This window comes from Esox lucius, chromosome 23 (genome assembly GCF_011004845.1).
Source record: "Esox lucius isolate fEsoLuc1 chromosome 23, fEsoLuc1.pri, whole genome shotgun sequence".
NCBI classification, from domain to species: domain Eukaryota; kingdom Metazoa; phylum Chordata; class Actinopteri; order Esociformes; family Esocidae; genus Esox; species Esox lucius.
In genome coordinates, this window is record NC_047591.1 from 6,627,431 (window position 1) to 6,654,194 (window position 26,764).

At 43.7% G+C, this 26,764-nt stretch overlaps 1 protein-coding gene across 5 annotated transcripts; it reads left to right on the plus strand.

Annotated features, from left to right (window-relative positions):
* The first annotated feature begins 1,165 nt into the window (after positions 1-1,165).
* Positions 1,166-20,821, plus strand: tmem168a (transmembrane protein 168a). 5 transcript variants are annotated; one of them, XM_020043001.2, is made up of 6 exons: positions 1,166-1,236; positions 1,682-2,950; positions 4,756-4,898; positions 9,095-9,369; positions 18,107-18,280; positions 19,040-20,821. In XM_020043001.2, exons 2-6 carry the CDS (start codon positions 1,835-1,837, stop codon positions 19,057-19,059), a joined length of 1,728 nt encoding a protein of 575 aa, XP_019898560.2. In that variant the 5' UTR covers positions 1,166-1,236; positions 1,682-1,834; the 3' UTR covers positions 19,060-20,821. The 5 variants fall into 5 exon arrangements, with proteins under 5 accessions (XP_019898560.2, XP_010896531.2, XP_010896532.2 ...); XM_010898229.3 differs by lacking the exons at positions 18,107-18,280; positions 19,040-20,821 and adding an exon at positions 15,873-17,498; XM_010898230.3 differs by lacking the exons at positions 18,107-18,280; positions 19,040-20,821 and adding an exon at positions 15,873-17,498 and having other exon boundaries at positions 1,173-1,236; positions 1,707-2,950.
* Positions 20,822-26,764: the final 5,943 nt, after the last annotated feature.

The following is a 26,764-nucleotide window of genomic DNA, read 5'->3' on the forward strand; positions in this document are numbered from 1 at the left end:
TGGCCTGGGAACGCCTCGGAGTCCCCCCGGAAGAGCTAGAGGAAGTGTCTAGGGAGAGGGAAGTCTGAGCATCTCTGCTTAGACTGCTGCCCCCGTGACCCGGCCCCGATAAGCGGAAGAAGATGGATGGATGGATGGAAAGAATCCAGGGCCTGAAATCTTTCCTGATTGATTTGATTCTCAATGAGGGCTGTCACTGTGTTATAATTGGATGTACTGTACGTTTTATGTTGGTTCAGGTAAGTCTTCAGCTCAAACTTTCCTAAACTCTGTGAGACAGGTTCACAGTGATGTATGAGAGAGAACAACCACTGTATATGTCTGTGCAATATTATATGCAGTCAATGTGAGTCAGTCCCCTGCCGCCCCTGTTGAGATAATGGCAGACCACTTCACATCATTTCCCAGATAGGATTAAGTAGCAACCCTTCGTCCCACTGCTGGTTTGCCTCTAAAGCTAAACAGAGTCAGTGATAGTAGGTCCCTGAGTGAGAGACCAGATGCTGCTGGAAGTGGTTATGAAAGGCCAGTAGAGGGCACTCTTTCCTCTGGTTTTATGATTATATCTGAATGCCCCAGGGCAGGAAAGGGGACACTGCTCTGCGTAGGGCGCCAGCTTTCAAATAAGTTGTTAAAAAATTGTTATCCCCAGTGTCATGGCCAAATTGCCAGTCTATCCCTGAAACCAACAAAACGATCTAATCATCCCCTGTCTTCCCCCTGTAAGTATTCCCCAGGTTGTTTCTCTAAATGAGAATATGTTCTCAGTCAACCTGGTAGAATAATGGGAAATATATAGCCAGTCTTTTGCTACTCCCATAGTGTAGAGTTTATGCTAGAGTTATGAGGAAAAGTTATCAGTTCAGTTATGATTTGAGAAGTGCTCCTTGGCGCTACTGTGCCATATTTATTGTGTGTTTTATTATCCTCACATACCAAAGATCATTGTAATAGTTTCACAGACCACAATTTGACATAGATGTATTCTGATAAGTTAATATGACATTTTTGCAATTATCGTAATTTATATATTTCAAATGTTATCAGTAGTAACTAAATAAGTATCTCTCATTAATATCATGTAATGGAATTGTAATTTATTAAAGAAAATGTGTGGAAAAACTTTTCTTATCAAAAGCAAAATCCCTAGTTCTGTTTGTCTCATCATCCCTGCCGTAGTTTGAAGTCCGGAAATGTCATGGCGAATTGGAAAGAAAAGTTTTCCAACAAGCAAAAGTAAGCAAGTCAATATATATCGTTCGTTTTGTCATTAGTAAGTATTTTTAATTATTTGTTAACATCAATACTTTTGCTATGACGCCCCTTGAGTCCCATTATATGTCATCCCTTTGCTCAACTATACGCAGCGTAAATAGTTAGCTGGTAGTAGTAGTAGGTAACGTTAGCTTGCTATTATTAGCCAACTTCCTATGTATGTGGCAGATTGACGCTGGCAAAGTTTTCACAACAGTTAGCTTGCTAACGTAGTTTGTCTGCTAACAACACAATGTAGTTAGCTATGAAACCAACTAACTGTAAGCCTACTGTTCTGTCTATAAAAACTTGCTTGTAATACAGCCAACAGATAAATCAGGATACTTGTTGATTATACTGATGTGAATTCATAGATCTCGCTACTTAAACACTATTCACAGTCCAAAAATGATTTTCTTTCCCACAGTTACTGTATAACTTATTTCATCTAGATCTCATCTATAATGCTGCCTACAGTCAATTGCCCTGGTTCACTACAGATCCTACATGTCAGTGACATTGACCTCTGAATACCCCACAAGTTAAACGTTCAGAAGGATCCCGTCCGGTCCCCACCACCATGACACGGCTGGCACCGGGTGAGGGGAGCGGGCCTGAGTCTGCTCCTGGCAGGGAAGTGGATATGTGGTCGTCAGTACGCTGCCTTGGTTACCTGTCCAGTTTTAACTTGATGGTGGCGGTGTGCATGGGCCTGTATGTGCGCTGGGAACTAACGGATGAGCCCATGTTCCTGGTCATCTTCATCCTGGGTCTGTTCGTCCTGGGCATCGCCAGCATCCTTTACTACTACTTTTCCATGGAGTCAGCAAGTCTCAGTCTCTTCCACCTGTGGTTCGGTTACCTTCTAGGCCTCCTGTGCTTCCTCAATAGTCCTGTTCTTGAGGAGAACGTCAAGGAGCGGGCCACTAACTACCTGCTGCTGGCTAGTGTGGCTTTGAGGACGGTGTGGGCGTTAACCGACCGGATTATGGGCTGCGTTCAATATAAACCCACTCTGCTTACGTCTGAGGAGCTTCTTGAACTCCTGGGATTTGGCATTGCCAGCACCACCATGCTGATGACCAAATCAATAGCCCTCATCGCCCTAGTCGTGGCGCTGGGGGCTCTGATTGTGGACCTGCGTGTCAAGTCCATCCTGGCCCTACCCAATTTAGCCTGCTTTTCCCTGGTCACCTCCCTGCTGTTCTTCAAGGCAGTGGAGATAACGACCAACCCCTTCGCCTTGGGCTGCTACCTGGGCCGTCTGATCTGTGACCCCGTCCTGGACGTCTACTTCAGCAGCCAGGGGCCAACCGAGCGCTGGCTGCCCCTGCTCTCTTTGCGGCGTGTCTGGCGCCGGCTTTCCCTGCTCCCCCTGGGGCTTGTGGAGGTAGCCTTCTTTGTTCTGGCTGCTCTGAAGATGACCAGCCTAGACCTGTGGTACCTGGTGATCCCTGGGTTCTGTGTGTTTGGCCTGTTCTGGGCCGTGTGTCACGTGGTTCTGCTGATCACACTCTGGGGCTTCCACTCCAAGCTAAGCGACTGTCAGAAGGCGTGCTCTGCCCAGCGGTCGGACACACGCAGCCTGGACCGGGTCATGGCCTCGCGAGGGATGAGACACTTCTGCCTGATCTCAGAGCGCCTGGTCTTATTTAGCCTGGTGTCCACAGCCATACTGGCAGCTGTTTCCTGGCAGGTAAGATAGACCGAGGGCAAACTGTCTGAGTAATGCTTTATGTTGCACTAATGAATTAAAAGGTGTTCATTGATTGACAGGTTATTAAATCCGTTGGCTTTGGAGCTGGGTGGAATATTGACATTGATGACCAAACAGACCAGATGTTGTGGAATTGTTGCTGAAGCGGTTAATTATGATAAAGTACCTATAGTATACAGGGCCCTACTAGAGGGCAGTGAACTTTGAAATTCAGTTTGCTGAGGCGGTTGTGAACTGGACAATTGATAGCTACAACCTTAAAAAGCTTTTATTGGCAGGCTAATATTAAAAAAATATCAAAGTTATAATTATTTCATTTATAGCTATTGTGATAAAGTCAATTTCTTGTGATATAATTCACATTGGCCAAGTCTTGTGTGTTGGTTGATCAACTGACTGATTAAGTGAGTGAGTGATTGGTCAAGTGATTGAACAAGGGATGGATATAAGCTTTTTAATTTCCATTAAGTTGTGATTTATCTTATTGGAGACAGACTTTACCAAAATTGCTCTGTAACCTGATATCAAAACACCATAAGCCCTATTGACTGGTGCTAGATAGGGGCCTGGCATCCATTCACAAGACCGGCAATTCAAATTAGCACTTTCATACGCCTATTCTGTTACAATGTCTTGCCATAAGTTATATAGCCTAATTTACAGTACCTTGTTGTCAGAAAGCATGCAATACTGCACTGAGACTATTTTACCACATGATACATGCTGGACTCCATGCTGGACTCGTATTCTACCGTACCTGTAGATTTTCCACAGCTGCGTCCACATTAATTTATTTGATTTCAAAGGGGAATTTCTATGCTGTTTTTGACAAGAAAAGAGGAAAAGATGAAGGAGAGAGTTTCTGCTGGAAGCAGTACACCAGAGTTAGAAGCTCAGACCGTCTGGACAACCTTAGTCAACCTGTACGACCTCGAACCACCTATCTGGTGCACACGGAGACATAATATGGTATCCACAAGTTTATCTCACGCTGCGTTTACTGTATGGAGAAAAACCTGATTGACTGAATATTGCAGTGTCCCTTTGAGCCGAGTTAAGCAATGCACACATCTTAAACATTGAATTCCACATCCCTTTTACCGAACATAAAAGCCTAGTTATAGCCTTGTTTAGTATTTCTAGAATCTAGGCATGTAGCCTTTCTTTACAAGGAAAGAGCTGATCCGGCATGATAGCTTTAATGTTGCCGTGTCAAATGAGGACTGGATGTGACCATGTGGTGGTTGTGAGGCCTTGGGCTGACTGAGATTGGCTGGCTCCATCCAGAACTGACCAGCTGATAAAGAAACACAGAGCTCTGATAGGCTCCGGTAAACTGGCTGGTGCCTCACTAATTGGACGGGTCAGTTTGAAGAAATGGCAGATATGGATTTTAATAAGGATTTAAATTGCTAATGCGACTGTAACAAGCGCAGCACTACAGCTTTACTACAAAGGTCTTTTGGTGACGGGGGGATTCAGAGTCAAACGGAGCCGGACAGTAATTCAATAATGTCAATAACGTCAGTTGTCAGGGAACCGTTTCTTCAGCTGAGTTTCCCTTCCATTACTGCAGGGAATATGTAAATCTGACGCTACATGGTACTGAGCCTCCTAGCTTTTTGTTCTGCCTGATAATTAATTTCACCTACCTGGTGTCCCAGGTTTAAATCGGTCCCTGGTTAGGGGGGGAAAATTATTTAAAAAAAGCATTGCAACTGTCTTTTAGGTTTAGAGTTGTATGAGGGACTGTCTTCCTTTTGAAATGCTCTTTGATGTTGCAGACCTCCAACGGTTTGTTCATCGCTGTGTTCCTGGTGGTCCTCCCGCTGGAGTCCCTGGCCCATGGGCTTTTCCACGAGCTGGGCAGTTGTCTAGGAGGCACCTGTGTGGGCTACGCAGTAGTGATCCCTACAAGCTATAGCAGGTATCGTACACACACACACACACATACAAAATGACAAATCATATACATCTCTCACACACAACATATGCCAAAACAAGTATTTTCATCCATTGCTGAAATGTTTTGCATTTACAAATAATAAATACATTAAAGAATAAATTAAAGAATAAAGAATTTCACAAATATTGTTTGTTTTCATATATTTTGAAATTCCAGATATTCCAGATATTTTTCTGGAATGGAGAAATTGTTTCAATTAATAAGTTTCAGATATTTTGGTGGGATATAATGTTCAGATATTTTGGTGGGAATTCAATGTATTCCTTTATTACTGAATTTATAAACTTTTTGTCTTTTATAATGCACTAATTTATATACAATCACCTCAAATGATTAGCACCCTCTATAAAGATCAGGAACAAAGGCTGAATAAAATAAACAACCCAGGTAATGAGCTACATGCTTATTTTACAACATGATTACAAACGTATATGGGAATCTAACCAAATGACATACATACATCTAAAGTTATAAAAGTACTCCCAAAATGTGATTTTTTTCAAATGTTTTCTGATGCAACATAGACCATTTCACCATATCGAATCTTTCCATATTGTTGCAGTCCCTATTTACCTTTATCATTCAGCTCTTATTTAACAGAAATCACTTGAGAACGAACTCTCATTTTCAAGGTTGGCCAAAGGCATTTAAATGCATGACCATCTAAGATTATAAATAGACAAAAATAAACATGAAATTAAAATAAATAAAGGTTGAGGAATAGGGGAAAGAGCATGTGCAGTTTTCTAATAAAGGCATGTTTATTTAATTTTTGAACATGTAATGTGAGACAAGCGTGTTGAGCTTAAGGGTCTTCTGTAACTCATTCCAGTCACTGGCAACAGAAATGAGTATCGCGACTTAAGGACTATTGGGCTTTAGGAGTAACTAGAGTGATATCTATCCTGATGAGTGTAGGTAAATATGAACGCAGTAGATGTTAAGTAGTGAGCTGTGGTAGAAATGGCATTTACCTGAAAGTGACTTTTTAAGTCACTGAAAATACATTGGTACCAGTGAGTTTGGCATTGATTGTTAAGGGTGGGCCTATTACCCAGGGTGGAAAGGTCACAGTGATGAGTGGGGATGTCGGTGGCTTTACAAAGATGATGGCGGAGTGCTAAATGACATCTAACTTAGGCTGTAGGTTTTTGGCAGTGAATGCAAAGATTCCCGCGCCGTAGTCGGGGATTGGCGAAATCATTTGAACTAGAATTTCCTTATCCAGATGTTTAACAAGGTATTTTTGTGGAAGAAGAAACTCATTTTGGATTGACCTTTAAACTGCAGGTGGGCAATGTGTTTATTGAATGACAGTGGGCAGTGAAGCCAAGCTAGTTGTTGACATACACCAACTCTGTCCCTTCAATGGCAAGGTCCTTTGGTCTGCGCATATGGACTGACAATTGGAAGCAAGCCAGACCCATGACATCAATGATACACCGCCATACTTTGTATTGAGTTTTTTTCTGCCCATTTGTCATTCCTTCTCAGGTTAGTGCCGGTCCCACTACTTGTGTGTATGCCAGTGAGCTCTGTTTTTCATCTGACCCGTTTCATGTGACCGGCTCCTGTCTGAATGCGTTTGCATTTGTTGGTTGATATTGAAAACAGAGTACTTTGGCCATGCCCAGCAGTAGCTTTATTGGTCTAAATGAGAATGCATGAGCGGAAAGGAACCCCATATGTTTTGTAAATCTAGTGCTGGATCTTATCAGCTTATTTGGCTTCCAGTGGTCCTGTGGTCATTAACGTTGCCCCTGCAACTTAAGAACAACTTATTGCAAGTAATTGAACACACAATTGGCATTTTGTAATGGCAGTCTGCAGACTTGAATTCCATTGAAAAACCTGTTGTTTGAAATGAAGAGGGCAGTTCATCAGCGCAGGCCGAATATTCAGAGTTTAGGAACTGTCTTGGATCTCTTCCAGTGTGTTCCGAAACCTCGTAATAAAAGGAGTTTGAAAAAGTCACAAACCATTTTAACTTGCTCTGTTTAGCCTACCAGCACTCATCTGCCTAGTCTAGACGGCCTCATTAATTACTGCTGTTGTCTTGTTCTCCTGTATAATTCAACAAGTGTACCAACAGAAGGATATCCGCCAGATAAATAAAAGTAATAATAATAAATTGAACACGCTCGGCTTCAGATTACACCTATCTGTTCACACCAGACATAATATAACTATTATACTCGTGTTGATTTTAAAATGTAAGCAATCAATCCAGTGAGTTCAGAACGGCGGGCGGATGTCGTGCCGCCTGAGCGCTGAAGACCAGGCGTCCGAAAAGGCTCGACACTCAAGGTGGGCGGGTCCTGCCCTTTTTACTCCTCCGCCATCATCATCAATCTTCCCACTGCCGAAGTTAAAGACCCTAACATCACAGCATCTGGAGGGACAGAGCATCAATTCAGTTCCCTCACTGGACAAACCAAGTGGAAAAATACCCCAATAACCCTGCATAAACATGGTCCTCCCGGCGGGGCTACTTCTCTCCATCGCATACTGAGTGGCTGCTGGTGGAAGATGTTGTTTACGACCAGGCAGGGTGACCCCCGTGTGCCAACTGGCACCCTATCCCCTCGTCTTGGACACACAGGCCCTGGTTAAAAGGAGTGCACTGTGTCAGCGCTAGGGGGCCGTTTCCAACCCGGCCTTTATCTTTGTGCCGGGACACTAAGCACTAAGCAGAAGCTAGCCTCTGTCAGGGGTGGGGATTCGGATGACAGCCGTGTGGCACAGGGAGCCGTGCTCTTCTCTCGTCCGTTCTGCATTCCGAGACGGTGAGCGCGGACGGTATCGGGGGACCGGAAAACGCGCTGAGAATACAGCAGGGTATAATTTGCTCCGCGAAGGGTTCAGATCATGTTTTTGCAGTGATGAGGGCCCTTTGGGGTGGAGTACAGGTGGTGGGGGGTGGAGTACAGGTGGTGGGGGGTGGAGTACAGGTGGTGGGGGGTGGAGTACAGGTGGTGGGGGGTGGAGTACAGGTGGTGGGGGGTGGAGTACAGGTGGTGGGGGGTGGAGTACAGGTGGTGGGGGGTGGAGTACAGGTGGTGGGGGGTGGAGTACAGGTGGTGGGGGGTGGAGTACAGGTGGTGGGGGGTGGAGGGCGGGGCCGGTAAAGTGCAAGAGATTGAGGCAAGAACAAAGGGAAGGAACGTCTGAAAGGGACCATTTTAAAAGAGCGGTGCGGGCAGAAAAAAAAGACAGGACAGCTCTGTCCACTGTCCAGGCATTTTAATATGACCCCTCTGACACATCTATTCTTAATTCCAATGGAACTCTCCAAATATATCTTGCCCAAGGTCTTTTCTGGAGATCTGGAAAACTCTGCTTTCACATGACATGTTTTGAGTTATGCAGATGCCTGTGTGGGGGACTGAAGAGAGCTGTGAGTAATGGCAGGCACACGGACAAACAGAGCCAGAGAGAAGGCCTATATGGGTCGGAGATTGTGTTGGCCTTGAGGTGGAGGGAAGGAGTGGAGACAGATGGAGAGAGTGGACAAAGGGAGATAAAGGATGGGGAGTAGAGAGACAGCTGGCGAAGGAGAGAGGGTGGTTTGTTAGATCGAACAGATGATCTAAGTTTTGACCTCCAAATGTAGTTGTGGGGTCGTTGGGTCAAGAATGCTCTCCAGCTTTATTCTGACTGAGCTACACACACACACACCACGCGCTTGTTCTACTTACGATAACATTTTTGGGAGTAACAATCGATTTACATTGAAATTCTGTTTTCTTTAACATGAGTCCCTAAACCAAAAATGTACCCCTAAGCCAAAAACAGCTTTTCTGTCCTCACTTTTTTCTTGGTTTACTGTAGTCGCAAGGACTTTTGAAGAATTCTGATACTGGAAAGTATATCACTACAAGTATATGCACACACACACACACACACACACACTTCACATTATGCAAATGTTCTATCTCTAGTATACTGCTTTCAACTCTCTTTCACCTCTTTTCTCGCTCGACTTCATTCTTCTAATTGTAATCTTTTCAATTCCGCATTCCATTTCTTCTGGCCGTTGTCCCCTTCTCCTATTCATTATCTTTCTCCCCTCACCCACCTATTCACCACCACCTCGTTCCCTTCTCTCCTCCCCTCCTCCTCACCTCCTGTCATCCTTTTCTCTCCGCTCACAACAGCCCAGACGGCCAGCCCATCCTACTACCTCCGGACCAGGTGCAGGAGCTAAATTTGCGTTCCACGGGCATGTTGAACAGCGTGCAGCGCCTCTTCTCGCACCACATGATTGAGACGTTTGGCTGTGACTACTCCACCAGCGGGGTGACCATGGAGGCCCTGCAGGCCAAGCTCAAAACCTTCCTGGAGCTCCGCACGACGGACGGTCCCCGCCATGATACGTACGTGGTGTTCTACAGCGGTCACACGCTCCCCACCGGAGCCTGGGCACTGGCAGGTGAGGGTAATCTCAGGGTCACCTGAGGGTCATCTGTAATTACTTTTAATATAGAGACCAGTTGGTGAGCTTCTTGTCCACAAGTCTCTCCGGTTTTATTTTGCACCTGTTTTATTTCAAAACAGGCTGTTCTATAAACCACAGGCAACAAAGGTGAGTACACCCCTAAGTGAAAATGTCCAAATTGGGCCCAATTAGCCATTTTCCCTCCCCGGAGTCATGTGATTCGTTAGTGTTACAAGGTCTCAGGTGTGAATGGGGAGCAGGTGTGTTAAATTTGGTGTCATGGCTCTCACACTCCCTCATACTGGTCACTGGAAGTTCAACATGGCACCTCATGGCAAAGAACTCTCTGAGGATCTGAAAAAAAGAATTGTTGCTCTACATAAAGATGGCCTAGGCTATTAAAAGATTGCCAAGACCCTGAAACTGAGCTGCAGCATGGTGACCAAGACCATACAGCGGTGCACATGCTCAGCGTCATATCCAGAGGTTGTCTTTGGGAAATAGACCAGCATGGCTGCAGAGGTTGAAGGGGTGGGGGGTCAGCCTGTCAGTGCTCAGACCATACGCTGCACACTGCATCAAATTGGTCTGCATGGCTGTCATCCCAGAAGGAAGCCTCTTCTAAAGAGGATGCACAAGAAAGCCTGCAAACAGTTTGGTGAAGACAAGCAGACTAAGGACATGGATTACTGGAACCATGTCCTGTGGTCTGATGAGACCAAGATAAACTTATTTGGTTCAGATTGTGTCAAGCGTGTGTAGCGGCAACCAGGTGAGGAGTACAAAGACAAGTGTGTCTTGCCTACAGTCAAGCATGGTGGTGGGAGTGTCATGGTCTGGGGCTGCATGAGTGCTGCCGGCACTGGGGAGCTACAGTTCATTGAGGGAACCATGAATGCCAACATGTACTGTGACATACTGAAGTAAAGCATGATCCCCTCCCTTCGGAGACAGGGCAGTATTCCAACATGATAACGACCCCAAACACACCTCCAAGACAACCACTGCCTTGCTAAAGAAGCTGAGGGTAAAGGTGATGGACTGGCATGTCTCCAGACCTAAACCCTATTGAACATCTGTGGGGCATCCTCAAACGGAAGGTGGAGGAGCGCAAGGTCTCTAACATCTACCAGATCCATGATTATGTCATGGAGGAGTGGAAGAGGACTCCATTGGCAACCTGTGAAGCTCTCATGAACTCCATGCCCAAGGGGGTTAAGGCAGTGCTGGAAAATGATGGTGGCCACACAAAATATGGAAACTTTGGGCCCAATTTGGACATTTTCCCTTAAGGGTGTACTCACTTTTGTTGCCAGCAGTTTAGACATTAATGGCTGTGTGTTGTGTTATTTTGAGAACAGCACATTTACACTGTTATACAAGCTGTACACTCACAACTTTACATTGTAGCAAAGTGTCATTTCTTCAGTGTTGTCACAGGATCAGATATAATCCAATATTTACAAAAATGTGAGGGGTATACTCCATTTTGTGATATACTGTATATATACATTCTGTCTCTAACACCCACACACACACACCTTATACAGTATAAGGTGTTCATTTTCTGTTTTCAGATTTTTTACAGTCTTAATTATTGCCTGGATCTAAAAATGTGCACACATATGGGCACAGACATGCACTGTGTGCTTGTGAGAGGGTGAGATAGGGTAGCAGGACTCACTATCCATGGACTTGCATCAGATTTGCTTCTTGTACTGTATACTGTCTATTGTACTCTAGGAGTGCATTGAGTTATACAGGGCTCAACTATGATTCTAAACCTGTGATAAAGACATTTTGACAATAGTTAAATAGTCAATTGTAAGCCATACTGTATGTTGGTCTTAGCATGCTTTTCTTTCACACCACAACAATGAGCAAACAAACCCTACCTAGCTGGCTAGCTGGCTGTTGCTAATGACATTACAAAAACAGAATCATCGTTTTAGGCTTGGCTGCTTGACTACTTCCATTACTGCAGGCATCGAGGCAAGCAACAACATGTAAGAGGCCTCTGGCTTGATGAAAACTCATAATAATATTAGCTAGGAACTAGTAACAAAGTAACTCGTTCGCTTTGGTAAAAGATATTAAACTTTGTGCTGCCCTGGTTTTTATATTATGACTGTTTAAGTTGATGGCTTTGCTATTGTTAGCAAGCTTTGGCAGGTGGTAACGTTAGATAGGTAATCTGTAGGACAGGCCGTGCTAGATATCCTGTCATTGGTGCTAAAAAAACGTGCAAAAGTAGTTGTCACATGCCACAACAAACACTTGCTCATCGAAGAAAGTCATCAGTATTGACATTTACAGATGTATTTATAATTCTATTTCAGCCTCTGTAGCAATGAATCAACTGGTAATAAACGTTGCACAGGGCACAGAACCGCTTAGATCCATGAAAAGTTTAATCTGGGCTTAAAATTCGATACTATACTGAGTATTCTTTCATATATTTGTGGCTGAAAAATACTGGCACCCTTGAACTTTCCCCAAATAACTAAAAATATATTTTTTAAATAAGTTCAAATTGAGCAGAGTGTTGGGTTCTCGCAATTCTATGTTTTGCTGTTAATATAACAGAACTTTTTTTTTTATTCAGAGCTGTATGCATCTTTTCAAATCTGAAAATAAACAGAAATGCCTTTGGTAAAAATAACTTCAATCAAGTACTTATAGCCATGGATGAGCTTCCTGCACCTCTGTACTGGCAGTTTGGCTTACTCTTCATGTACAAACTGCTGCATATCTCCTTAGCATTTGGTTCCTTCTAAATGCTTTCTTCCGATCTCTCTGCTTGGTCATTGGTAGCCGCTTTAGAAATACCACTGAATTTGGTCTTAACCCAATCCTGGGTATTTTTTTGCAGTGTGTTTGTTGTCAGGGTCCTGCTGGAAGACCCATAACCTACAACCAAGAGACAGCTTTCTGACATTTGTTTCAACATTGCACTCCATAATGGCTTGGTGTTCTCCTGATTCACCTCGAGCCAGAATCAGCAAAGCGACCAGAGTACATCGCTGAACCTCCTCCTCGTTTGGTTGTGGGGAAGGGTTATTTTCTTTGAAGCCTTAATTTTTATGTCAACATAGAGCTTTACCAAAAACCTCTAATTTGGTCACATTTGTCCACAAGAAATTGTTCCAGAAGGACTGTGGCATGTTCAGGTGTTCTTTTGCTTCTCTCTCAGCAACCTGTGTCTCCTACTAGTCAATGTTTTTCATCAAGTTGGCAGCGGATGGTGTGAGTTGAAACTTGTTCTGGAGCCTCGTGTGGAGGTCAGCTTGAATATGTATGACAGGTTTTTTCTCTACCATTCCAACCATCCTGTGCTGCGATTTGGCCCCATCCGGGGAAGTTGGCTAGAGCAGCATGGGCCTTGTAGTTCTTGATAACATTAAGTACAGTGGACATCCAGATCTCTGGGGATGCAGTTGTACCATTGATATTATCCATGCTTAGGTGGAATCTTGTGTCCAAATTCTGTGCAAATTCAGACATTTCTCGTGTTTTCTTTCTTTCCTCCATGCTCATTGAAGTACACACAGACAATTCTCTGGTTTTCTTTTTTTTCTCTATTCAAACTAGTTGATTGAAGGATTTTCATAATTACAGGCACCTGCAACTCAACACAGGAGTCACCTGCTTAAAATCAAATTCTCTTACTACTTCTACAAGGTGTCAATAATATTTTCCGGGTCATTTTAAAATTGATTTGTGGAAAAATAAAATCCTGTAAAATATTACAATATTTTTTTGGTTTTGCAAACTGTATGTGGATTCTAGAGTATGTTTGCATTTTTTATTTTATCTCATCGAAATGGTGCATTATTTGAATAAAGTGCCAATTCTTTTGACCATGACTGCAGGTTGTATAATGGGGGACAGAGGAAGAGCTAGCCATGGACAAAAGAAATGTATTCCTATTATTTCACGCAGACTGGATGTCCAGTTTCTAATCACACGTTCTAATGTAACAAGATGTGGGAAAAGGCCATGGTGTTGAATACTTGTACAATCCACTAGTTTTACTATTAAAAAAAAATATATATATTTTTGGTATATATTTTTCAATACAGATAAGGACTTGAATGGGTTGAACATGAAAGACAAATACAGGATAATTTTAACAAACAGTAATGTGTTCTTGTTTGGCTAAATGTTTTACATTTGTTTCTGAGAGGTTGTGGAAGTACTCATTGTTTTGTAAATCTGCCAGATGATGTACCTTTCTGTACTTTTCACTAAACCATGCATCTCTCAGCAGAAATTAAGGTTATCCATTTTTCCCAGCATGATAACGGAAGCTTATTGTGTTCAGAGTGGCTGCCAACACACCCACGCTTCATCTCTCAGTGGTGCTGGTGGGAAGAAATGCTCAGTGAAGATGAGACTTGACCATTGTTAATCTACTCCCACTCTCAATATTCTTCTTTTTTTCTCTCGCCATGAACCCAAACACCTTTTACCTGTCTGAGTGTGCATTTCTTGGTCACCTCCTACGTCAGCCTTATCAAAGATTCATAGACACATCTCTTCTCCAAAGACAAGTCTGCTATAATGAGTGTCGTTATTTGGAATTAATATTATCACAGATAACCCAAAATGAACTTTGTGGCCTTGAAAAGGAATATATTGAAATTATACACTCACCTAAAGTATTATTAGGAACACCATACTAATACTGTGTTTGACCCCCTTTCGCCTTCAGAACTGCCTTCATTTTACGTGGCATTGATTCAACAAGGTGCTGAAAGCATTCTTTAGAAATGTTGGCCCATATTGATAGGATAGCATCTTGCAGTTGATGGAGATTTGTGGGATGCACATCCAGGGCACGAAGCTCCCGTTCCACCACATCCCAAAGATTCTCTATTGGGTTGAGATCTGGTGACTGTGGGGGCCATTTCAGTACAGTGAACTCATTGTCATGTTCAAGAAACCAATTTGAAATGATTCGAGCTTTGTGACATGGTGCATTATCCTGCTGGAAGTAGCACTCAGAGGATGGGTACATGGTGGTCATAAAGGGATGGACATGGTCAGAAACAATGCTCAGGTAGGCCGTGGCATTTAAACGATGCCCAATTGGCACTAAGGGGCCTAAAGTGTGCCAAGAAAACATCCCCCACACCATTACACCACCACCACCAGCCTGCACAGTGGTAACAAGGCATGATGGATCCATGTTCTCATTCTGTTTACGCCAAATTCTGACTCTACCATCTGAATGTCTCCACAGAAATCGAGACTCATCAGACCAGGCAAAATTTTTCCAGTCTTCAACTGTACAATTTTGGTGAGCTCGTGCAAATTGTAGCCTCTTTTTCCAATTTGTAGTGGAGATGAGTGGTACCTTGGTGGGGCCTTCTGCTGTTGTAGCCCATCCGCCTCAAGGTTGTGCGTGTTGTGGCTTCACAAATGCTTTGCTGCATACCTCGGTTTGTAACGAGTGGTTATTTCAGTCAAAGTTGCTCTTCTATCAGCTTGAATCAGTCTTGACCAGGACCACACCCCTAAATGCATTGAAGCAACTGCCATGTGATTGGTTGATTAGATAATTGCATTAATGAGAAATTAAAAAGGTGTTCCTAATAATCCTTTAGGTGAGTGTATATGTACAGTACTATTCAATACAAAATGTATGCTCTCAGTATCAAACTAGCTGTTAACCTAACATTCGGAGAGAAGGAAAATAAGAACGTATTACGAAATGTCCTACTAAAGATTAAGGATGCTTGTAAAAATTGCCAAAACACACCGCGGCCAGAGTATACCACCCCGGTGCTACAGCGAATGCCAAATTGTGCTTTAAGCACCAATATGATCTGACCCCGGAGTATCACCCCCCTATCCGTTCCCTCTCTGAGCGTCTCCTAAACTGTAAAGAAATATCTTATCTTGGCTCCATCTGCAGGCACCTCTTAATCTTCCTGCCTGCGTGTCTGCCACGAAGCACACGGCCATATTAATCCTCATGAAGGATTCCGCGTGTCATAGCCCGTGTCACCGTGTTTGAGCAGTGGAGGCCGCGTGAAAAACAGCGGGGCCCGGCTGTCGTCAGAGCTTTAAAGAAGAGACTGAGGAGGAGACGAGGAGGAGGAGGAGGAGGGCGGGGGGTGGGGGGGTTGTCTCTGGGCTTTCACTCTCACTCACTCAAGAACACCGCTCACGCATTCTTGCGTGCGCTCACAAACACACGCACATCCTATCATATGACGCTCGCGTTTCTGCCTCAGAGGGGTGCCCAAACCGAGAGCATTCTCTGTAACTCAATATTTAGCTGCCCTCGGCTACAGCGGGACAATAGAGGTATATAGTTGAAGATGGTATTCAGAAAAATAACAACGGTTTGGAATCCCGAAAATAACTTGACCATTCACACGTTTGTGTTGTAGATCGTATCAGCATTTCATTTCCCTTTTTGGTCCCTGCTAATGTCTACCAGCGTGTTTCCAAAGGTAGAATTGTTATCTTCTCTCTCTGTCTGCCAGGAGGAGACAGTCTGCGTCTGGAGCAGCTGCTGGAGTGGTGGAAGGAAAAAAACACAGGCTTCACTTCCCGCCTCATCCTGGTCCTTGACACGGAGAACTCCCTGCCTTGGGTCAAGGAGGTCCGCAGGATAGACGGGCTCTACATGGCCGTGCAGGGGGCCGAACTCTCCCCTGCCAGGGATATCGAGGGCCGGGACGCCCCCCGGCTCGGTGACTTCACCTCTGAGTGGGTGGAGTTCAACTGTAACCCGGACAGCGCCACCCAGTGGTCAGAGAAGGGAAGGGTGGTGTCAGCGTCCTACGGTGTGTCGAAGCGCTGGAGTGACTACACACTCCACTTACCCACTGGGAGTGATGTCGCCAAGCACTGGAAGACCCACTTCCCCCAGGTTACTTATCCCCTGGTCCACCTGTCCAACTGGTGCTGCGGCCTCAATTTCCTCTGGCTGTGTGGAATGTGTCTACGATGCTTCAGGCGGTTCAAACTGGGCTGGTTCCCTCCCAGTGTTCTGGACACAGGACACGGCATCAAACTGGTCCGCTCATAGAACGACTGAGAGGTTTCTGGGGTAGCAGTGTGTTGACTGTCACCGGTGTCTTCAGTAAAACGTATGCCATCTGCCTTTTAGGGCTGGAGCCATAGACAGCTGCCACGCGAAGGACCTTGTCAATTACTATATCAGTGGTTCGCAAAAACGGTGGATTTCGACCCTCCCAGGGGGTCACAAAAAGGTTTTGGGGTCTTGCGAGGTTGAAAGTTAATTGGAAAAAGGTGTATTTTCCAAATATATTTTATAAGTTTCATATATGAAGTGTAATTTATATTTACAAGTAGGCCATATTTATCCTGCTTGCTGTGGACTTCAAAGAAGTAACATGATATCCCCAGTAGATATTGGCCGGTAACAAGAATATTTTTCAGTGCAAATTTCAGGAGTGAGTCTTGGGTTTTCAAAATGAATCACAGTTAATAGTAGGATACATTTGCAGGTCGAGCATTTAGAGAACAATACAATGCTCAGACACCCTGCCTTTGAGTTTTCCTGGATATGTGGCCTTTATTTATTGTGTATACTGTGGGATTTTCAGTGCAAGATTTTCTTTCTCCAGTTGTCTCCTGAATCTGGTAATATACAGGTTTCTAGCTTTGAAATGTCTTCAAAATCATAGTCTCAAGTTATGAGGTGACTTGTCTTGTGTTCGGTGTTGGTTTCTTTTGCCTGTATAAAATTATTGGACAAAAGCCTTACTCTGTTTTAGCATCCAATACATTCTATTTGGTGGTAAACTGAAATGCTAACTTAATTTATTCAAACGCAATTATTAATTTAGTATGTGTTAAGCTAAAGTGCGAGTAGGAGGGGGGGGTCAGCCAGATGAGATCTATATACTGTACATAAGCTCCAAGGATAATACAGAATCTAGTTCCCTGCTTGGCTCCAGGTCACAGTTAAAACAATGACTGTCCCCATGTACTGTACCGTTACCAAACGTGACTTCATTGTCCAGCCTTTCTGCTTCCTCTGTGGCTAGTTTGTATGTCTTTGACTCTGTGTTTATGAAAGCCTATGATGTTTACACTACGAAGGTCAAATTGTGCATCTAAATGAAAGTCAAGCCTTTTGACTTATGTTTTGTCTTGATTTGAACCAGTGAGGCCTTATCTTAAATTATGCAGGAATAATGAAGTGAATATGTAAAATGTTTTGTTTATCTATTGTTGAGGATTGCCTGTAAAAATAATAATAACCTGGACAATGAAATACTCCTTTAACCCAGAGACTAGGAGGAGAAAATAGTCCCAGGGTTCAATTATATGATCAATAAGTCATGGTTTGTCCCTGACTTCTGCTTTGATAGGACAGGAAGGTTAGACAAAGAGGTAGAGGAGGAAGAACGTGTCAACGGAGAGGAGGAAGATGGGGCGGGAAAGCTGAACGATGAAAGGGGGGAGATGAGAGGAGGGGATCGGAGCGATGGGATGACTCAGAGGTTTCACGTTCCAGTTTGAGGCTCATTAACCTGATCCATGGTTTACATACACGGAGCAAACACGCGGCCCTCCCTGTCTAAATGTTAGTGTTGGCAGCATATATTAGCGGATGCTCTGCCATCTCTTTCAGTTTCTCACGGGGGTGTCTAACCGTTGAGTTTCGTCCCCTTCCCTCACCATGTCTCCAAGGTAGAGCGGCTTTTAATGGTCACGCTTTTGATGCATTTTATTGGTTTTACAGCGCAGCTCGGTGCAACACCGCTGCATGGGGTCTTGAGGAGACAGTTCGACTACAGAGAGGGATGGCGAGAGAAAAAACACGCCATTCAGACCAGCATCCTCCCACACAACCTCATACACAGACACGTCTCTTGTCTTTCCAGTGGCCGGGGGTTGGAAAATGTGCTGTTATTGGGTAAGGTCAGTGATTAATGTACAAAGGAGGAATCGTTTATAGGAATATTAGATTACTGGCTGGATTCATCTCCCAAACTGGATTAGGTAATAAAAGAACCGGCCTCTCGTGCTCTCTCCCGGCAGCGCACGTCAGTATGCTGAGTCAGAGCCTGCCAAACACACACACACACTGACAGGCAGACTACCCAGCATGCCTCATTCAACAGCTGTGGCTCATCTGTACTGAGTGGGCAATTTGGGCCCATCAAATAGGGTTTCCATAATACAGGCAAAATGATGTGCGTTAGTGGTACGCAGAATTTATTTAAGCATTACTTAGTGGAATATCAGGCTTCCGGAAGCATTAAGTAACTCACTTGAAAGAACATAAACATTGACCCAGACCACAGTAGGATGCGGTCTGTGTCAATGTTTAAAATAAACCTAGAAAGGATTTTCCAGCTAGATGGCGTCAAAGAATGATGGCCCCACTGTCATCACTCAAGCATGCCTCCTCAGTCAGGGCCAGATCCTTATTGCTGGTCTCGTTCAATTAGTTTTTTGAACCTTGCATTTTATCTGGTATGGACCCACATGTGCGACTCCGTGACTGAAGTCATTCCGCTGTTTCCTATTAGCCCCTGGTCGTGGCCTGTCCTCCTGTGTCCGCCAGGTCTTTAAGTGTGCTGCTCATAGCCATTCAGCATCTGCTCATTGCGAGGGAAATGTGCTGTGGACGAGTAAATGCTGAATTTCTCTTTTCCTCTCTCTGGAAAAGGGCCTGCCTGGATGCCGTAGTAATGGGATGAGGCTATCGATTCATCCCATGTCGGGCCTGACTCTTTTTTTCAGCCTGGGAACGACAGCTGATGTCACTGTGACATTGAAATGTCGGAGGCATTATCTCTAATAACAAGAGGTGAGCAAATGTTTACTTGCCACTTAGCCACTGAACACTTTCCTACTCCATATGTTATTTTAAAGGGGGCCGTCAAATATAAAACCTCCCTTCCAGCTCACCAGCCTTTCCTTCGTCCAGCACGTGAATTAATCAAACAACCTGCTTTGGTCTTTTCAAGGAAAATACAATAGATCTGTCCCGCCCTCCACCCTTTCATAACCCTGTGTAGTGTAATGAAATGTTTATTGGAAGGTCTGTAAGAGTACCTTTCAGGCCACACCCATGGTTTTTGAGAGATTCCCAGAATGAGTTATGGGTCTATAAGGGGGAACTGGAGGCTAAATTGAAAGAGGATTTGCTAGTCACAGTTGTACAGGGGATTGTTCTCCATGATGGAAAATACAGTATGTGGTCCCAGGTTCTTTACGGAAGCCCATCAAAATGTATCAAGAATATGCTCATGTGTCCTTGTGAAGCAGTTCTATTGCTGGCCAAGCCTGGCCACTGATATTGAACAATGGTGCAGACATGCTTGGTGTGTTGTGTTTAACCAGGGGAGATGCGAACTGACAAGGCACAGCAGAACAGAACCTCTGAGGGGTCCCTGGGAGCCATTCCAAATTGACTGCATAGTGTAGGGCCACGTCAACCTGCAAAGGGCTGGTATACTATAGGTACTGTTTGACCCACACCACAGCACGTGTTCTAGCCAACCCAATCATCCCCCTCTGGGGAGTGCCAAATCACTGTGAGTCAGACTGTGAGGACCACTTCACCGGGAAAGTCACAAAGGATAAGTGAAACATTTTCAACAATAAAGAGGGTTCACGTGACATACGAACCAGAGTCGGACGCTTTTGTGGAAAGATAAAACCTCTTTCTGAAAGAATGGATTGCCAGACAAATTTTGCAACCCAAAGGTGTCAGGACAGACTCCAGGTGCTGTATGCACAGGCTACGCTGAGACAGTTTCAGTCAGACCGATCAAACGATGTTCTGTTCAACCCAGAGGTTGAAGCCAGATTCACAGAAGGAGACATGATCATGGTGAGAGTTTAAAAGGAAACGCATTTGCTCCAAGATGGCATGGTACCTACGATGTCAAGGCCGTTTACAACAGCTGCCTGGCCATTGTGGTCAGAATGAAACTGAAATGGTTTCACATGACCCGAGCCTGTTAACGAGCCTGAGTTCAAACAGTATGATGAAACGTTTTAAGTGACAGGACCCTCTTGCATGAAAACGGGACAGCGTGTGGAGCTCCATGCTCTAGGCTGCTGGAGATGGGTATGGAGATACCATGGGCCATACACAGAAGCACCTATTTCCATTTATCCAAAACAGATAGATATCAGGTTATATCAGGACCAGATTGTGTAACACAAATGTCTTGTGACTTCCACTCATCTCGCAATCCGCATAGACAGGGGATTTGTACCCATACGTGTAAAGAGATCAACAGCAATCCTGACATTTGTTACCAACACAATTGAACAGTCTTTTTCCAGTTAGCCTACTCTTTTACCCAGACACACCTGTAGGCCTGCTGAACACACTCTATTCCATTAATAATGTTACAACCTGTAGGCCCAGGCACACCTGTAGGCCTGCTGAACACACACTATTCCATTAATAATGTTACAACCTGTAGGCCCAGGCACACCTGTAGGCCTGCTGAACACACTCTATTCCATTAATAATGTTACAACCTGTAGGCCTGCTGAACACACTCTATTCCATTAATAATGTTACAACCTGTAGGCCCAGGCACACATGTAGGCCTGCTGAACACACTCTATTCCATTAATAATGTTACAACCTGTAGGCCTGCTGAACACACTCTATTCCATTAATAATGTTACAACCTGTAGGCCTGCTGAACACACTCTATTCCATTAATAATGTTACAACCTGTAGGCCTGCTGAACACACTCTATTCCATTAATAATGTTACAACCTGTAGGCCTGCTGAACACACTCTATTCCATTAATAATGTTACAACCTGTAGGCCTGCTGAACACACTCTATTCCATTAATAATGTTACAACGCTATGGATCTGCAGCCTGGCACATTGGGACAAGCATGTGGCTCCTCATAACCCTCTACTGCACACATTTAGGTTTTAGATTGGGAAAATTATTCCAGTTTTTTTTTTTTATTCCAGGGATATCTAGGATCACTTATCATGTATTAATGATTTTTAAGAGTAGTCTGCCCCCGCCCAAACAAAAAAGATGTAGTTGCCTCAGGGCAACACTGTGCCACAAGGGCACTAAAACACAAAGAAAACTTGTGATTTTCACAATATGACACATAACAAACCTGTAGCATAACAATTAAGATCACACAAAAATCACAAAAAAAACTCTAATCACTATCTTCTGGTCTACTTCAGCATGCAAACTCGTTCCATGTGACATTTTAAAGAGCAGTTGCTTTGGCTATAGTGAAACAAAGATGTGCATTACATTTCTTGCACAAAACCTTTGGTGTGCCTGTGAACCCAGGAACTCTGCACCTTTGTTGTCACTCATGACCAGCCAGAGTGATGTGCAGTCCAAGTGGACATCTGCACCTTTGCCTCGATTGCAGATTTAGAATGCCTTTCAGAATTGCCATTTGTACCTGCGTAACTATTTATCCCACTTGTAACATACACTTTACTTAATACTTAAGTAAATGTTTATGCCCTCCTATTTGCCTTCACTGCACATTTACATTTGCCATCTGTGCTACATTTGCATTCATTGCACATCTATGCATTCCCCTTGTAATCTACATCTACTTAATACTTATAAATACCTGTCCAGCTAACCATACTTTCTGTTTGGAGGTGACAGAAGATGTCACATTGGGACAGTTGCATATCCTAGGTAGAGTACCACTGGACCCTGACATTGCACCCTGGTGGGAGGATACATTCTATGAGGAAAAGCAGCTTTTACAGGACACCAGCTACCACCTCAGTCAGGCACAGGTGAAGGTAAACCTTGCAAAGAAGACGATCAAGATCCCAACCAGCACCACCACTGTGGCTGCAAGATCTGAATACACGTGGCGGGACGACATCTATCGCACCTGTGTGGTGGAGAGCCTCATAGAGGTGAGCGTAACTCTGGGACAGTGTTTTTATATCAGGTCCTTTACGGAACGCCACTGCAACATCTTTTTAAATCATAATGATAACAGAAATTACCCAAATGGCCCTGATCAAAAGTTTACACACCCTTGAATGTTTGGCCTTGTTTCAGTCACAGAAGGTGACACATACAGGTGAAAATGGCAATTAAAGGTGAATTTCCCACACGTGGCTTTTTCAATTGCAATGAGTGTCTGTGTATAAATAGTTAATGAGTTTGTTAGCTCTCACGTGGATGCACTGAGCAGGCTAGATACTGAGCCATGGGGAGCAGAAAAGAACTGTCAAAAGACAACACAACCATAAGCGCTATATTTGGAGAGGAGTCAACCAGGCCTATAGTGAACATAATACCATCCGCACTGTGAAGCATGATGGTGGCTCACTGATGTTTTGGGGATGTGTGAGCTCTTATGGCACAGGGAATCCTGTGAAAATGTATGTCAAGAAGAATGCTGCATGTTATCAGAAAATACTGGCAGACAATTTGCATTCTTCTGCACGACAGCTGCGCATGGGACACTCTTGGACTTTCTAGCACGACAATGACCCTAAGCACAAGGCCAAGTTGACCCTCCAGTGGTTACAGCAGAAAAGGTGAAGGTTCTGGAGTGGCCATCAGAGTCTCCTGACCTTAATATCATTGAGGCACTCTGGGGAGATCTCAAACGTGCGGTTCATGCAAGACGACCAAAGACTTTGCATGACCTGGAGGCATTTTGCCAAGACGAATAGGCAGCTATACCACCTGCAAGAATTCGGGGCCAACTTTTACAGAAGACTGCACGCTGTCATTGATGCTAAAGGGGGCCATACAGAGTATTAAGAACTAAGGGTATGCAGACTTTTGAAAAGGGGTCAGTTCATTTTTTTCTTTGTTGACATGTTTTGTTTTGTAATTGTGCCATTCTGTTATGACCTACAGTTAAATGTGAATCCTATAAGAAATAAAAGACGTGTTTTGCCTGCTCAGTCATGTTTTCTTTACAAATGGTACATATATTACCAATTTTCCAAGGGTGTGCAAACTTTTGAGCACAACTGTACATATGTATCGTTTGTTACAGGTGTAAATGAATGAAGAATTCAGCAAGACCAATGCAGTTTTCATAGTTGTAGCCAAGGGGAGGTGATCCTATTATAGATGCAAAGGTGGAGTTTGGAATCGATCTGTCTGGTTGGGATGAATGGTGAAGGTTTAGGAATCTATGCTCCTAGCACATGTTTCGTGCTATAGTATGTCCTAGAGACTTACGGTATACTTTATAGACTTTTACATGATTTGGGGGATTGTTGAATATTTCTGGCATGTGAATGTGATGTATTACAACTTAATTAGATGGTAATAAGTTCATCTATAATTGCTCCGATGTTCCATCCCCGTGTTCTTAGAGCTGCTGTTATTACACACATACGTCAGTTGGAGTGACCAGTCCTGTTATCGCTGAGTCCTGGATTGCTACACCGCCAATTGCCTACTGTACTCGACTGAGGTGAAGCACTGAGGCATTGTTGTAGGCTGAGGAACATAAGCCATTAAAATGGAAGGTTTGTGATGTAAAGGATTGTGACCTTCACCAGACCTTCCTGCATGTTATGGTCACTTACGATCACGCGTTCCCTACCGTTGTATAGAAATGTCCTTGTTTTACATGAAAACATACATGAAATGAATTTGATTGGGAAAGGTTTAGAAAACAAGTCGTTCCTAAGTGACCCCAAACATTTGAACGTTAACGTATCTACAAGAAGTATGGAGTAGATTAGTGATAATACATCACAGAGGTTACTTCCTCCTGCACTAATTCTCCTACATGTCCTCTCACTAACTGACTGATACCCATAGACGACAGTTCCCTCCCGGTGTTCTGGACACAGAAACTGGTCCGCTCATGGAACGACTGAGAGGTTTCTGTGTTGACTACCATCGGTATCTATAGTAAAGTGTACACAATCTGCCGTTTGTGGTTGAAGCCATAGACAAGTTCCACGTGAAGTATCTTGTCAACCACTACATCAGTGGTTCTCAAACTGATTTATAAAATAAAAAAATATATCATAACTTTTTTGTATATTGTGTGACTACTCCAGTAATTTCTTCTTCTGAACCTAGTAATATGCAGGTTTCTAGCTTTGAAATATTCACAAAAAAGAGACGATGAGAAGGAGGAAGAAGAGTGCATCAACAGAGAGATGAAAGGTGAAGTGGAAAATCTGAAGGATGAAACAGGGTAGATAAGAGGAGGGGATCAGAGTGATGGGATGACCCACAAGTGACAATAACATGATATGGTTTACTGACTCGGCAAATATAGAACCTTCCCTGTCTAAATAATCATTTATATTAAATAACTATATAACTAAAACAAATTGAGCCAGGTCTGCATATATTTTCATATTAAAAAGCATTTATTCGAAAACTAATAGTTGCTTCCTTGTTGCCAGTTGTATATATGGTGCTTCCCTTTCTACAACTCAACAAAACCTTTCGAGACAACCAGAGATTCACCTTACCACAACAGGTAGGTCCTCTACTCATCCACACCTCATTTCTACAAGATTGAAATAGTCATAAAGGTTTCTCTCTTCCAGGAGACTATCACCATGGCGATGTTGACCTTTCTTCTTCTTAGTGCTGCTTTTGCTCTGGACATTGCATGCAAGACATACCTCTTAATTACTCCTGTCAGTTAGTGTTTAGTTAACTGAGGTTTAGATGGATGTGTACCTTAAGTCATACTCGCCGTCAGGGGAGACAACCAGGGATGTAATCTTGGGCCTTGGGAGTGGGCAAAATAAATGAATATTCTGGCCCAGGATTCCTAGACAGGCCAGCCTTTGCTAGCAGATGTATTCTGATAAAAAATTTGGTGAACTGTTCCCCCTCATCAGATGCAGTTTGAGAATATACTTTTAAGGAACATGAGTCCTAATGTTTTCCATGTCTTTCTCCCTCCTTTTGTAGAGAACCTGAATGACAAAGACAAAGAAATTCTGAAGAACCTGCTACAAAACCTGGCAATCGGTAAAAAGCAATAAGGTTTCTGCATTGTATCTGTCACATAGGTTTACTGTGATAAAATCTTAGGCATTTGGATGTCAAACTAAAGCCATTTATGTGGGCAGTAAGTGTTTATTTTATAAATACACATATTTTTACAAATAAACACTGCCCAAATAAATGGCACAAACTGAACTTGCATGGTACTGTTCATGTACATAGTTGAGCAGATATTTTCAGGTGTTTTGCAACACTGTTTGCTGGATCCTGCATAATTCATTTAGACAATAAGAAAATAACTAATACTCACATAAAATATATGCTAGGAAAGGTGTTCAAACTACAAAATTGGTAAGTATAAAAATAAACAATTAACCGAGATGGAAAGTTGACAATGTTCACAATGCACTGGCTGCAGCAGCATATACTGAATTGTGTATCTATGAATGTTAGTTAAGTTAAGAATGTTGAAGGGAAGGACGATTGTGTTCATGGAGAATGTGGGATTGATTGTGTTCATAGTGTGTGTGTGTAAATGAGCTGGACTATGAATGTGTCTGCGTGAGAAGAATATACAAATAACCAATAGGCTTCATGAACCCTTAAAAAACTATTGGCGGTTTCAAACTAATCAAATCATCTTATTTAATGGTATCTCCACCTCCTGCAGTGAACCCAGGATCACAAAGCAGAAGCTCGTCATGCCCACTTGACTGGACCCATTATGGGAAACTATTATCAGTACTTCTCCATCTAGGCCAGTTGGGCAGATACAGAGGTACCTGTAAAAATTATATTTAGAGCCATTCTCACATACTCAGTGTATAATGGTCAGTGTGGAAATTCATGATAATAGATTTCACTGCTTTGGGATTATTACCTAAAATGTTTTAGGTGCTAATTAGTAATGATGCATAGTATTAAAATGTGTTGGAACTCACCTTTCAGGGAATTAGTTTTTCTTATGTGTTCTCACTCATAATGACAACAACAGGGGGTCCAGCAGAGGGTGAAGCACATTGGCTTAGCATTGTCTGGGGAGGAGGGGTGGATATCGGGAAGGCTGCCTTGTGTAGTGGGACTGTAGCATCTCTATTCTGTAGGTCAGGTGCCTGTGAGCTCAACAGTGGTTGTGGTTGGGGAATGTGCTCTCCACCTCATTCATGACAACTAAAATGATCTTTGACTCTCCTGAACTTGCTATGGATCTCCTTTTCCTGCTCCTCTGGCGGGGCAACCGCCTGTTCCTGCTTCCGAGGCTGGGCCGCCTCCTCCCGCACCTCCTGTTCCGGCGCCTCCTGATCCCCTAGATCCCCTGACCTCTCCAGCTCCCCTGACTCCTCCCGCTCCTGCTGTTCCCACTTCCGAGTTGGGGCTGCCACCAATCCTGCAAATGATCCCCCTCCGCCGGCTTCTGGTCCTCTTCCCCCTCCGACTCCGGTTCCTCTTCCTCCTCCAGT

Coding starts and splice junctions, on each gene's coding strand:
- tmem168a (XM_010898229.3), top strand. CDS start 1,835: ATGACACGGCTGGCACCGGGTGAGGGGAGCGGGCCTGAGTCTGCTCCT. Junction 2,951..4,755: donor TGGCAGCTGTTTCCTGGCAG/GTAAGATAGACC, acceptor TTGATGTTGCAG/ACCTCCAACGGTTTGTTCAT. Junction 4,899..9,094: donor ATCCCTACAAGCTATAGCAG/GTATCGTACACA, acceptor CGCTCACAACAG/CCCAGACGGCCAGCCCATCC.